The sequence below is a fragment of the Schistocerca gregaria genome, chromosome 1 (genome assembly GCF_023897955.1).
Source record: "Schistocerca gregaria isolate iqSchGreg1 chromosome 1, iqSchGreg1.2, whole genome shotgun sequence".
Taxonomy (NCBI): Eukaryota; Metazoa; Arthropoda; class Insecta; order Orthoptera; family Acrididae; genus Schistocerca; species Schistocerca gregaria.
Window position 1 is genome coordinate 1060217337 of NC_064920.1, and position 13326 is coordinate 1060230662.

General features: G+C 44.7%; 1 protein-coding gene across 1 annotated transcript in view; it reads left to right on the forward strand.

Moving 5' to 3' along the window:
- LOC126287825 (gamma-aminobutyric acid receptor subunit pi-like) overlaps positions 1-8706 on the forward strand; it is a 190739-nt gene extending 182033 nt beyond the window's left edge. Inside the window, exon 8 of the mRNA XM_049984891.1 lies at positions 8504-8706. Coding sequence (XP_049840848.1) covers positions 8504-8706 — 203 coding nt within the window. The remainder of the gene's footprint in view (positions 1-8503) is intronic.
- Positions 8707-13326: the final 4620 nt, after the last annotated feature.

A 13326-nucleotide genomic window follows, 5' to 3' on the forward strand; every position in this document is an offset into this window, starting at 1 on the left:
ATGTCCCGATACTTTTTATCAGATAGTGTATAAAGATTTAAAATGCTGTGTTTTCTACTTGACATTCAAACATATACTCATGAATGCTTGGCCTATAGTCGGTAGGCTCTCCTGTCTTCACAGTAAACCTAACAATTCAGTATGTGACGTGACTGGGCTGTGGTCAGACGTCGTGCTGGTCACCGGCGCGGCAGATGAGCTCGAGGAGGACAATCTGTACGAAACAGGCAGATGACACTGAGGCCAAACGGTGCACGCTTCATCTTCTGACACTTCACCTCCCAGATCGCGAAGGCACTGGGCTTCTCAGGCAGCGCTATGTGAAAAGTCTATGGAGAGGACAAGGAATTTGGTGGAAGTCATCACCGGCACAGATGGCAATGTTGTCGAACGAAATGTTACCATTACAGGCACACCGTACTTCCCATAGGTGATACAATACATATTGTCTTACGACAAATGTCTCAACAATGCAACACTCTTCAGGATTTGTACTTCATTCTACAGTAAAGTGAATTTTCTGTTGTATCGTTACTGGCGATACACAGGTAAGACAAAGTAAGTTTTATTAGCCTCTGGTCTTGGGCCATTGAAACGGAAGAGGAAACGGAATAGCGGTGGGGCGTTGTTTGGGCCGGTTAGGAACGTAGCGGCCTGTGCACTCCCGGGCAGAGAGACCCAGTGGTAGATATCCAGGTCTGGATTTGCAGAGTTCGGATGTATATGTAGGTCCTTAAGATTGATTGATTCATGTGTGTTAGATTAAGTGGCCTCATTTTGTTGTGCACGCACTTCATACCAATAACGAAGGCCTCAGCCCATTCTTGATGGTTTCATGTATATTACAGAGCACTCCAAATGTACCCTCATCATATGACAGCTGGGTATTTTTAAGCCCTCCATATAGAAATAATGCGGAGAGTAATGAATAATTTTTAATGATATTCACTTCAAACTGCTATATTTAATGTTGTTGAGACTCGCTATCTTTAACGATCCATGCCGATGAAATTGTGTACTTCGCTTTGCACAGTACACTGAAGTGACAAATTCATGGGACAGCGATATGCACATATACAAATGGCCATGGTATTGCGTGCAAAGGTATAAAAGAGTTGAACATTTGCGGAACTGTGATTTGTACTCAGGTGATTAATGTGAAAAGGTTTCCGGTGTGATTGCGGTCGCACAACGGCAATTAACAGACTTTGAAATCAGAATGGTAGTTGTAGCTATACGCGGAGTGCATATCATTTCGTAAATCGTCCCGGAATTAAAAATTCTGTTAGGACAGTGCGGCGAAATTTGGCGCTAATGGGCTGTGGTAGCAGACGAGCGATACGAGTGCCTTTGGTAACAGCCCGACACCGTCTGCAGCGCCTCTCTTGGGTTCGTGACCATTTCGGTTGGACCGTACACGACTGGAAAACCCTGGCCTGGTCAGATGATTCCCAATAGTTGGTAAGAGCTGATGGTTAGGTTCGAGTGTGGCGCAGACCCCACGAAGCCATGGGGCAAAATTGTCAACAAGGCACTGTGCAAGCTGATGTTGACTCCATAATGGTTGGGCTGTGTTTACGTGGAATGGATTGTGTCCTCCGATCCAACTGAACCGATTATTGATTGGAAATGGCTATTTTCGGTTACTTGGAGATCTTTTGTAGCCATTTCTGCACTTCTTGTTCCCAGACAATGGTGTAAATTTTATGGACGACAATGCAACATGTCACAGGGCCATAATTGTTCGCAATTGGTTTGAAGAACATTTTGGACAATTCTGGACATTTAGAGCAAATGATTTGACCACCTCGATCGTCCGATGTAAATCTCATCATTCATTTTTGGGGCATAATCGAGACGTCAGTTCGTGCACAAAATCCTGCACCAGCAACACCATCGCATTTATGAACGGCTGTAGAGGCAGCTTGGCTCAGTATCTCTGCTGGAGACTTCCATCGACTTGTTGGGTCCATGGCACGTCGAGATGCTGCACTACGCCGGGCAAACGTCGGTCCGACACGATATTAGGAGGTGTCTCGCAACTTTTTTCACGTCAGTGTTTGCTGGAGATCATGGCGTGTGAATGACAATGATGCCCCTAGCGTTCAGAAGTAATAGCGATTAAGGAAAAACGATAAATGAAATCTTGTGAAACTGACGTCGTAGTAAAGAAATATCATCATTCTCCGTAATATGTGCTTGTCAGCTGGCATCCCAAGTTACTTCTGTGAAGATGGAAGGTGTAATACTCGACCTATAAAGTCGATTCAGATGTGGATAGCTTTCGAGATACGCCTTCTGGAGCTGAGCCGGTAGAAGACCTATATAAGCATGTACTGGAGACGCCTTCGACATATCTGTAGATCATGTTCGTTGATCATCACCCATTGCAAATTGCCCAGTTATCTCGAAGAGAGATGGCTAAAGAGATGGTTTTGTCGAAAATAGATCGTTTCTGGACAATGTCTATGGCTCTGAAATAAAGAGATGTGGTAACTGGAGAAAGAAACGTTAGTGCTGTGTCCGATGACACGACGCCATTGGACATGAGGATGTGGAGGGATAGATAGAAGCATGGTTACTAAATAATAAGGTTGGGCAGTAAGCGCTCTGCTCTGCCATTGGCTGGCCTAGTGACGTCAGCTTGGAAGCAAGCGCTCACAAGCAAACGACACGGCATGCGCGTTTACGTCAAGCTTTTGGCGGAAGATTTTGTTTATACCAGAATTGAGATGTCTAAACTGCTTTTCTGCTGCTAAAATATTACAGTTAAAACTGATGAGTTATATTCTTTCTTAGCTTATGCCTCACACATCGGCAAAATATCAGATCACAACCACACTGACACATACTTGAAATTCGAAACCTCGGCTGAAATAAATCATAAACTATTCATTTAATCGAAGTGAAATGAATTTACTTAAGAGCTCGAAGTTGCACACACTTGTTTGTAAGAACAGCATTCCTTCTTACTAAAGCCACTATAGTATTCATCAAAGTAACTTAATCTGTGCCTGAAAAAAAAACTGTCGTCTGTACATGTGCTCTTATTATGATGTTTCTTATTTGGCGACAGCTTTTCCAGAGTTTCCAGAGATTTCTTATGTAGTTCTCGTTTCTTATACCGTTTGGTCCTGTCTTCTGTTGCGGGTGACACATTGACAGTCGCACTACTGCACGACAAATTGCACGATGGAACTGCATCTGGCTTGAGCATTCTTTTTCGGGGCAAATTAAGCAATTGAGACTGTAAATCCCTTAAGTAATCTGTTTCTGCGAAATGGCGAGAATATATTCGTGCATGCGCAACATTTACACTGTCTTTCTTACAACATTTCGACAACCACAGTTTTTGTAATGTTTCATTACGCGGGTAACTGTGATACATTACGTCAGTTCGCTTTGTGCTCCAGAAAAACAGCCCGTAACAGCACAGCCTGGCATTGTAAAAATTAATTTTCTCACTCACTTGTAGATTCTCCAATAAGAATTTCACAAGACGAACCATAAACTATAGATAGAGCTGGCGAACACAATGTTGATCCCGCTGTCCACTATCGCTAACTATTTCAGTTCCGAATAAAATATCAATTACAGCAAAAACCGTTAACACTCCAGAATTCCGAATGTTTCCGCTGTTGACTGAGTACCTCAGAAGAAAGCACTCAATCAAAATACTCCTTCAAACACAAAACAACACAAGAAAAACAATCACACACAATTCGAACTGTGTCCTGTTTGGCACAGTTGCTTCCACCGTGATGTCATGCGCACAACTGAGAAAACACGTTGCTTTCTGCGAATAGCTTTCTGCGCCCCCCTGGATAGAAGGATGGAAATTTGTTAACAGTCCTCCTGTGGGTAATGGTATGCAGGGATCTGAAAGCTCGATCAACATCTACGTACACACATATCCAATAATAATGTAACAAACGGAAATTTTGCAAGGTTGCTTTTATTTTGCCACGATGCAATATAAACGTAAAAACACAAACGTGAACAACTGCAACGTACGTAACAGTAGACGCAAACGTTTTTCTCTTTTTCCAACTTATCAGATTTGCACACACATTGCGACAACTGGTTAATGTGCTCACTATGGGATATGAGCACCTCTAGCAATAATACAGGCCTGGCAGGGACGGAGCTTGCTGTGCATAACGTCACCAATGTCATGTTGAGCCAATAACGCCCATTTTTCCTGCGGAGCTTCTCGCAAGCCTTGGAGACTGATTGGTGGATGCTGATGTGTTGCAACCAATCTCCCTAGTGCATCCCAGACATGGTCTAAGAGGTTAAAATCGAGAGAGCGAGCAGGCCACATCATGCATGCAGTATCTTCTCGTTCCAACAAAATATCTGTCACTAATTCTCTATGAAGGCGAGCACTATCGTCCATCAGTTCGAAATCTGGGCACACAGCACCTCGCAACAACCGCATACGAACTCTCAAGACCTTGTCACGATACCTGAAAACAGTTGAACCTTTCCGACTCATTCATATAATTTCATGAACAGGTGTTCGAATGCTCAACATAACCCCTGCCCACACCATTAGTGATTCTCCTCCAAATCGGTGACTTTCCACAGTGTTCGGGTCTCGAAATCGTGTTATACATTCCCTTCAGAAGCGAATTCGTCGAGAAATACTCTCCAGACCAAATCGGGATTCATCTGTCAAGACAACATTGGTCCAATCTTCACCTGTCCTGGTGGCGTGTTGACGACTCCACTCTAGATTTTCCCTTCTGTGAAGACGCATCAGAGGCACACATACAGCAGGTTTCCGACAATAGAAGCCGCCCCTGTTGAAGCCTTCTCTAGACCGTCTACCTCAGTACAACACGTGCAGTGGATGCTGGGGGGTCAGATGCCAGTTGCTGCGCAGTGCAAAGGCGATATCGTTGTGCCCTTACAGCTAAATAACGGTCCTCTCTTTTTGATATCTCACTGGTTGGCCCTGCCCTGTGGTTCGGGTCTGTATAAAGTGTCACCGCATCCGAGAAACAACAGAACTCCAGAATAAGACTTTCACTCTACAGCAGAGTGTGCGCTGATATGAAACAACAGAACTCTTCACTTTAAGCCATCAGACCATATTAGCTTGCGACTGTCCTGCTCCCATTCTTCCTATGGCCCTCCACCGTAGAGAGTCTGGTAGGCGTCTTCTCTGTGCAACATTGCACAGTCTGTGACTGTGTACACAGTGATTGTGGATGTGGGGCTAACCACAAACACCACTCCGTTTGATAGACGCTCTGATGTCATCGTTGGCGTGGTTTCCGTTGACCGAAATTCCATCTCCCGTGCAGAACACTGTCATACGGACATCCATTGACAGTTTGTATAACTAGAGACAGGTCAGGGAAATAGCGGTTTGTTAATTTAATTTTGGACACCAGGGTAAAGGGTGGTCATTTGATAGTGACCTGGCCAAATATCTCACGAAATAAGCATCAAACGAAAAATCTACAAAGAACGAAACTCGTCTACCTTGAAGGCGGAAACCAGATGGAGCTGTGGTTGGCCCGCTAGATGGCGCTGCCATAGATCAAACGGATATCAACTGCGTTTTTTTAAATTGGAACTCCCATTTTTATTACATATTCGTGTAGTACGCAAAGAAATATGAATGTTTTAGTCCGACCACTTTTTTCGCTTTGGGATAGATGGCGCTGTAATAGTCATAAACGTATAAGTACGTGGTATCACGTAACATTCCGCCAGTGCGGGCGGTATTTGCTTCGTGATACATTACCCGTGTTAAAATGGACCGTTTACCAATTGCGTCGATATCGTGTTGATGTATGGCTATTGTGATCAAAATGCCCAACAGGCGTGTGCTGTGTATGCTGCTCGATATCCTGGCCGACTTCATCGAAGTGTCAGACCGTTCGCTGGATAGTTACGTTATTTAAGGAAACAGGAACTGTTCAGCCACATTTGAAACGTCAACCACGACCTGCAACAAATGATGATGCCCAAGTAGCTGTTTTAGCTGCTGTCGCGGCTAATCCGCACATCAATAGTAGACAAATTGCGCGAGAATCGGGAATCTCAAAAACGTCGGTTTTGAGAGTGCTACATGAACATCGATTGCACCCGTACCATACTTCTATGCGCCAGGAATTGCATGGCGACGACTTTGAACGTCGTGTATAGTTTTGCCACTGGGCACAAGAGAAATTACGGGACGATGACAGATTTTTTGCACAGGTTCTATTTAGCGTCGAAGGATCATTCACCATCAGCGGTAACGTAAATCGGCATAATATGCACTATTGGGTGCATAATATGCACTATGGCTGCGACAAGTGGAACATCAACGACTTTGGCGAGTTAATGTGTGGTGCGGCATTATGGGAGGAAGGATAATTTGGCCCCATTTTGTAGATGGGAATCTAAATGGTGCAATGTGTGATGATTTCCTATGTAATTTTCTACCGATGTTACTACAAGATGTTTCACTGCATGACAGAATGGCGATGTACTTCCAAGATGATGAATGTCCGGCACATAGCTCGCGTGCAGTTGGAGCGGTATTGAGTAACATATTTCATGACAGGTGGATTGGTCGTCGAAGCACCATACCAAGGCCCACACGTTCACCGGATCTGGCGTCCCCGGATTTCTTTCTGTGGGGAAAGTTGAAGGATATTTGCTATTGTGATCCACCGACAACGCGTGTCCACATGCGTCAGCGCATTGTCAATGCATGTACGAACATTACGGAAGGCGAACTACTCGCTGTTCAGAGGACTGTCGTTACACGTATTGCCAAAAGCATTGAGGTTGACGGACATCACTTTGAGCATTTATTGCATTAATGTGGTCTTTACTAGTAATCACGCTGTAACAGCATGCGTTCTCACAAATGATGAGTTCACAAAGGTACATGTATCACATTGAAACAACCGAAATAAAATGTTCAAACGTACCTACGTTCTGTATTTTAGTTTAAAAAACCTACCTGTTACCAACTGTTACTCTAAATTTGTAAGCCATATGTTTGTGACTATTTCAGCGCCATCTATCACAAAGCGAAGAAAGTGGTGTAACTAAAACATTCATATTTCTTTACATACTACACGAATATGTAATAAAAATGGGGGTTCCTATTTTCAAATACGCAGTTGATATCCATTTGTCCTATGGCAGCGTCATCTAGCGGGCCAACCATAACGCCATCTGGTTTTGCCCCTTCAAGCTAGACAAGTTTCGTTCCTCGTAGTTTTTTCGTTTGACACATATTTCGTTAGGTATCTGGCCCGGTCGTGATCAATGAGCCACCCTGTATATATCCGAAAGGAACATTTTGACCGTGTCTGCTGACTTGAAGATATACTAAAGAGATGAGATGGCACGGAATGTGTTGGCACTGTGACCTAAGTGGCAGTGGATGTGAATGTTGGCTGGAGGAATGGTGATGATATAACTGGGAATAATTTGGATGGTGACTGGGCAGGGAGCAGGTGGTGGCGCGGCAGGCAGTGTGGTGGGTGAGCAGAGTGTGTGGTGTGGCAGGCAACGTCTTGTCGCTGCGGCTGTGGCCGCTGCTGCAGCGCGAATTGCGCGCGCCGCTGCTGGAGCTGTAGCTGCCCACCGGGCTGTTCGTGTGCATGTCGTGGGGCAGCTTCCTGGTGCGGCAGGCAGTGCGGTGGGTGGGTGAGCAGAGTGTGTGGTGTGGCAGGCAACGTGTCGGCGCTGCGGCTGTTGCTGCTGCTGCTGCGGCGCGACGTGCGCGCGCCGCTGCTTGAGCTGTAGCTGCCCCCCGGGCTGTTCGTGTGCATGTCGTGGGGCAGCTTCCTGGTGCGGCAGGCAACGTGGTGGGTGAGCAGAGTGTGTGGTGTTGCAGGCAACGTGTCGTCGCTGCGGCTGTGGCTGCTGCTGCGGCGCGACGTGCGCGCGCCGCTGCTGGAGCTGTACCTGCCCACCGGGCTGTTCGTGTGCATGTCGTGGGGCAGCTTCCTGGTGCGGCAGGCAACGTGGTGGGTGAGCAGAGTGTGTGGTGTTGCAGGCAACGTGTCGTCGCTGCGGCTGTGGCTGCTGCTGCGGCGCGACGTGCGCGCGCCGCTGCTGGAGCTGTACCTGCCCACCGGGCTGTTCGTGTGCATGTCGTGGGGCAGCTTCCTGGTGCGGCAGGCAACGTGGTGGGTGAGCAGAGTGTGTGGTGTTGCAGGCAACGTGTCGTCGCTGCGGCTGTGGCTGCTGCTGCGGCGCGACGTGCGCGCGCCGCTGCTGGAGCTGTACCTGCCCACCGGGCTGTTCGTGTGCATGTCGTGGGGCAGCTTCCTGGTGCGGCAGGCAACGTGGTGGGTGAGCAGAGTGTGTGGTGTTGCAGGCAACGTGTCGTCGCTGCGGCTGTGGCTGCTGCTGCGGCGCGACGTGCGCGCGCCGCTGCTGGAGCTGTACCTGCCCACCGGGCTGTTCGTGTGCATGTCGTGGGGCAGATTCCTGGTGCGGCAGGCAACGTGGTGGGTGAGCAGAGTGTGTGGTGTTGCAGGCAACGTGTCGTCGCTGCGGCTGTGGCTGCTGCTGCGGCGCGACGTGCGCGCGCCGCTGCTGGAGCTGTACCTGCCAACCGGGCTGTTCGTGTGTATGTCGTGGGGCAGCTTCCTGGTGCGGCCCGCCATGGTGCCCGGCCGCATGGTGCTGCTCGTCACCACCCTGCTCTCGCTCGTCACGCTCTTCGAGTCCTCCAGGTGAGCCGCAGTCCTACTCAGCTCTCCTGTCCTCCACATTTCACATCATCAAGAAGTGACGTCAAATGTTTTCCAGCGCCACATGTCCATTTAACAAGTTAGTTAGTAAAACCAAAGACCTTTGCCTTTCACTAGCAAATGGTCTACCATCTGAGCTACCCGAGCGCGACTCACGCCCCGTCCTCACAGCTCACTTCTGCCAGTACCTCGACTCCTACCTTCCAAACTTTGCAGAAGCTCTCCTGCGAACCTTGGAGAACTAGCACTCCTGGAAGAAAGGATATTGCGGAGAAATGGCTTAGCCACAGCGTGGGGTTGTTTCCAGAATGAGATTGTCACTCTGTAACGGAGTGTGCGCTGATATGAAACTTCCTGTCACATTAAATCTGTGTGCCGGACCGAGACTCGAACTCGGGACCTTTGACTTTCGCGGGCAAGTGCTCTACCATCTGAGGTTCGCAGGAGAGCTTGTGTAAAGTTGGAAGGTAGGAGGCGAGGTACTGGCAGAAGTGAAAGTGTGAGGACGGGGCGCGAATCATGCTTGGGTAGCTCAGATATTGGAGCACTTGCCCGCTAAATGCAAAGGTCCCGAGTTCGAGTCTCGGTCCGGCATAGAGTTTTAATCTGCCAGGAAGTTTCATATCAGCGCACACTCGGCTGCAGAGTGAAAATCTCATTCAAATGTAATACTGTTCGTTCTCACCTCATCACTAGCCACAGCTTACGCATCCTTGAGGCTGATGAATTTCCCATGACCGTAACCCTGCCTTTGTATTACATTCTACATCCCTTGCAACTTGTCGCTGTTGTTAATTTGTTTACCTTCACCCTGTAATGGAGATGTTAAGCTCGGGGAAATGAAAAGAGCTAACCGTAGTGGCCGAGCGGTTATAGGCGGTACGGTCTGCAACGGCGCGACCGCTACGGTCGCAGGTTCGAAACCTGCCTCGGGTATGGATGTGTGTGATTTCCTTAGGTTAGTTAGGTTTAAGTAGTTCTGAATTCTAGGGGACTGATAACTTCAGAAGTTCAGTCCCATAGTGCTCAGAGCAATTTTTTGAAATAAAAAGATGTTAGTACTTACTACCCATCAACTGTCTCGGGCATACAGTTATCCATTGTCATGCCACACACTCATTCATTCGTTCATTTGGTCAATGTGGATCTAACCATGGTACAGATTAACAAATGACAAGCGAATAACTTTTTAAAACGGTACTGGAAAACGTCAGCGATGTATAGATAGTTAAAATTCTAACAAGTCTTGATTAAAAGCATTTATTAAAATTAATAATCACACGTCCAAATGATAAGCGGTTTCAGTTTTATCAAAAATATCTTCAAATCATCTCTCGTCAGATGTTGGACAGAGACGCCGGTTTGAGCATTGGTAAGCGTATAAATACGCCACTGGTAACTGCTATTTAAAAAAATGCTTTTAGATAGTTGATCTACACTCTGTATTAACAGTACACTGTAACTACACTTCTTAACGCTACTCGTGCTTACACGACCAAATTAACCTAGTAATTTCGAAGGAAAGCCATTACTCTGAATGAAAGTATATTTTAGGTATAGAGGTGTATTGATACTCATTTCTGTTATGATTTCACTAATCCTTGCTTACTATCATCTAAATAATAGATTACTGTATTATTTATGAGGATACTTTAATTGACTTTTTAATATGTTCGTTCTGTTACCTTTTTAATCTCAGTGTACGAGCCTAGATCAAAAAGTAATGCCTCAAAAGCTTTAATTGTTGTTGTTGTTGTTCTGGTCTCCAGTCCAGAGATTGATTTGATGAACTCTCCATGCTGCTCTATCCTGTACAAGCCTCTTCATCTCCGAATAACTACTGCAACTTATATCCTTCAGAATATGCTTAGTGTATTCATCTCGTGGCCTCGCTCTACGATTTTTACCCTCCACGTCTCCCACCAACACTAAATTAATGATCCCCGATGCCTCAGAACGTGTCCTACCAACTGATTCCTTCAAGTTGTGCCACAAATCCCTCTTCTCCCCAATTCTAGTCAATACCTCCTCATTAGTTACGTGATCTACCCATCTAATCTTTAGCATTCTTCTATACCACAACATTTCGAAAGCATCTATTCTCTTCTTGTCTAAACCTATCATTGTCCATGTTTGATTTCCATACATGGCTACATTCCATACAAATACTTACAGGAAATACTTCCTGACACTTAAGCCTATACTTGATATTAACAAATTTCTCTTTTTCAGAAACGCTTTCCTTACCACACCCAGTCTACGTTTTATATCCTCGACAGTCATCATTTATTTTGATTCCCAAATAGGAAAACTCATTTACTACTTTAAGTGTCTCATTTCCTTATCTAATTCCTTAAGCATCGCCTGATTTAATTCGACTTCATTCCATTATTCTCGCTTTCCTTTTGTGATGTTCATCTTATATTCTCCTTTCAAGACACTGTCCATTCCGTTCAGCTGCTCTTCCAGGTCCTTTTCTGTCTCTGAGAGAATTACAATGACGTCAGAAAACCTCAAAGTTTTTATTTTTTCTCCATGAATTTTAATTCCTATTCCAAATTGTTCTTTTGTTTCCTTTACTGCTTGCACAATGTACAGATTGAATAACATCGTAATAGGCTATAACCCTGTCTCACTCCCTTCTCTACCACTGTTTCCCTTTCGTGCCCCTTGACTCTCTTAACTGCCATCTGGTTTCTGGACAAATTGTAAATAGCCTTTCGCTCCCTGTATTTTACGCCTGCCACCTTTAGAATTTGAAAGAGTATTACAGTCACATTGTCAAAAGCTTTATCTAAGTCTACAAATACTAGAAAAGTAGGTTTTCCTTTCCTTAATCCATCTTCTATGATAAGTCGTAAGATCAGTATTGCCTCGCGTTTGCCAACGTTTAGTTTAGTACTGAACATATGACAGCGGAATTACTACAGACCATAACCAGAACTGTCGATTACAGAATACTACATTTCAACAGAGTCACCATGCTTTTGAACACATTTACGTCATCCTTTAACACAGGCATCAAAAGCATTTTGGAAACATTCACAATTTCGCTCCTTGGCCATGATTTTAAAGCCGTTTTAATTTCACCCATAAAGAGAATATATGGGGACGCTATAGTGGACATCAGCATGTACGGCATTGGATGAAGAAGTTTAGTAATGCTGAAACGGTCACTGCAAACAAACCGCGCATTTGCCAGCCGACATCTGCCACAGACACAAATTGTTGACGTGCTGTTGCAGTGATTCGAGGAGAAACATACATTAGAGTTCACAATCAACAGCGAAACTTACGCAATCACACTTAAAAACGTAAGTATGTAATAATGCACACCTAAGCAGGCCATTTTTCACAACACATGCGATTGGAAAAATAGGATGGTCAGTGGTACCTCAAGCATCATATTCGGCCCTGACTGTTTGGACCTATGAAAGGCAAACTATGTGGTTACAGATCCAAGGACTTGGATTAAACAAAAACAGCTTAAACTCATGGGCCAGCAAACAAAACAAATTGGTTTTCATGCCTGGATTCAACAATGGCACAAATGTATGGTGACTTTGTTAAAGGTAGTGTTGTGTAGAGGACATTTCAAGCTACGACATGCAATAATTCCATTATTACATATTCACTATAAAAATTTTCGTGACACAGGAGGCTTTAATTTTTGATCGATCCTCGTATATTTTGATTTAAAGGCGGAAAATCATATTTTCATATTATTGTGTTTTGTTCGCAAATGTAAGTTAAGTTTAGATCTTGTTCCATTATCATTTATAGAGCTCTTACTGTAATATTTAATAACATTTTTCAGAACGTACTTGTTGGATTTCTAAGTGCACTAAGGAGAGAGCACCTAGAACCCCAACTGTTTAAATGCTTTCTATAATTAGTTCACATCGAATTCTTTTTTTCTTATAAACCTTTTTTCTGGAACTTAAAAACTATGTACATGTTTTGTGCATTTGATCCAGAAGTATTAGTGGCATACAAATGGACGAAGTGCACATGAGAAATGTGTATAACTGTGGGCCACTTCGCAGTTCACAATGATACCAGAAAGTAAAGTCGAGCTGACATTCTCTTTTTACCTTGATATACACATTCCATTTCAACTGACATTAAATATTAATGAGACGTGGGACATATGCTCAAGGATACTTCAACTCAATAAAGACAAGGCAATAATTACCAATCAGACACAAACTTTGGCTTGTAATTTCCAACAGATTTTATTTAACAATTGCGTGCCCGTAGCAAACTGCCGTTACCCCAGAATAATATACATAATTGCCCTAGAATTTGAAACATTACTAAACAGACAAAATGTCTAAAGGCGTAAAAGCTCACCCCAAACAATAAATAATTTTAAAACCCTGTTTACATAAATCTTAAGAATCATCTCCTACCTTGCAAAGGTTGTTGTGTTTTCTGTCTGCAATTGAATTTACAGTTGCCGCATTGTTCAGCAGCTGTAAAAATCCAAATATATCGGCTGAGCTACTCAAGGACGACTCACGACCCTCCTCACAGCTGTACTTCCGCCAGTACCTCGTCTTCCACCTTCCAAACTTCACAGAAGCTTTCTGTGGACCTTACAGAA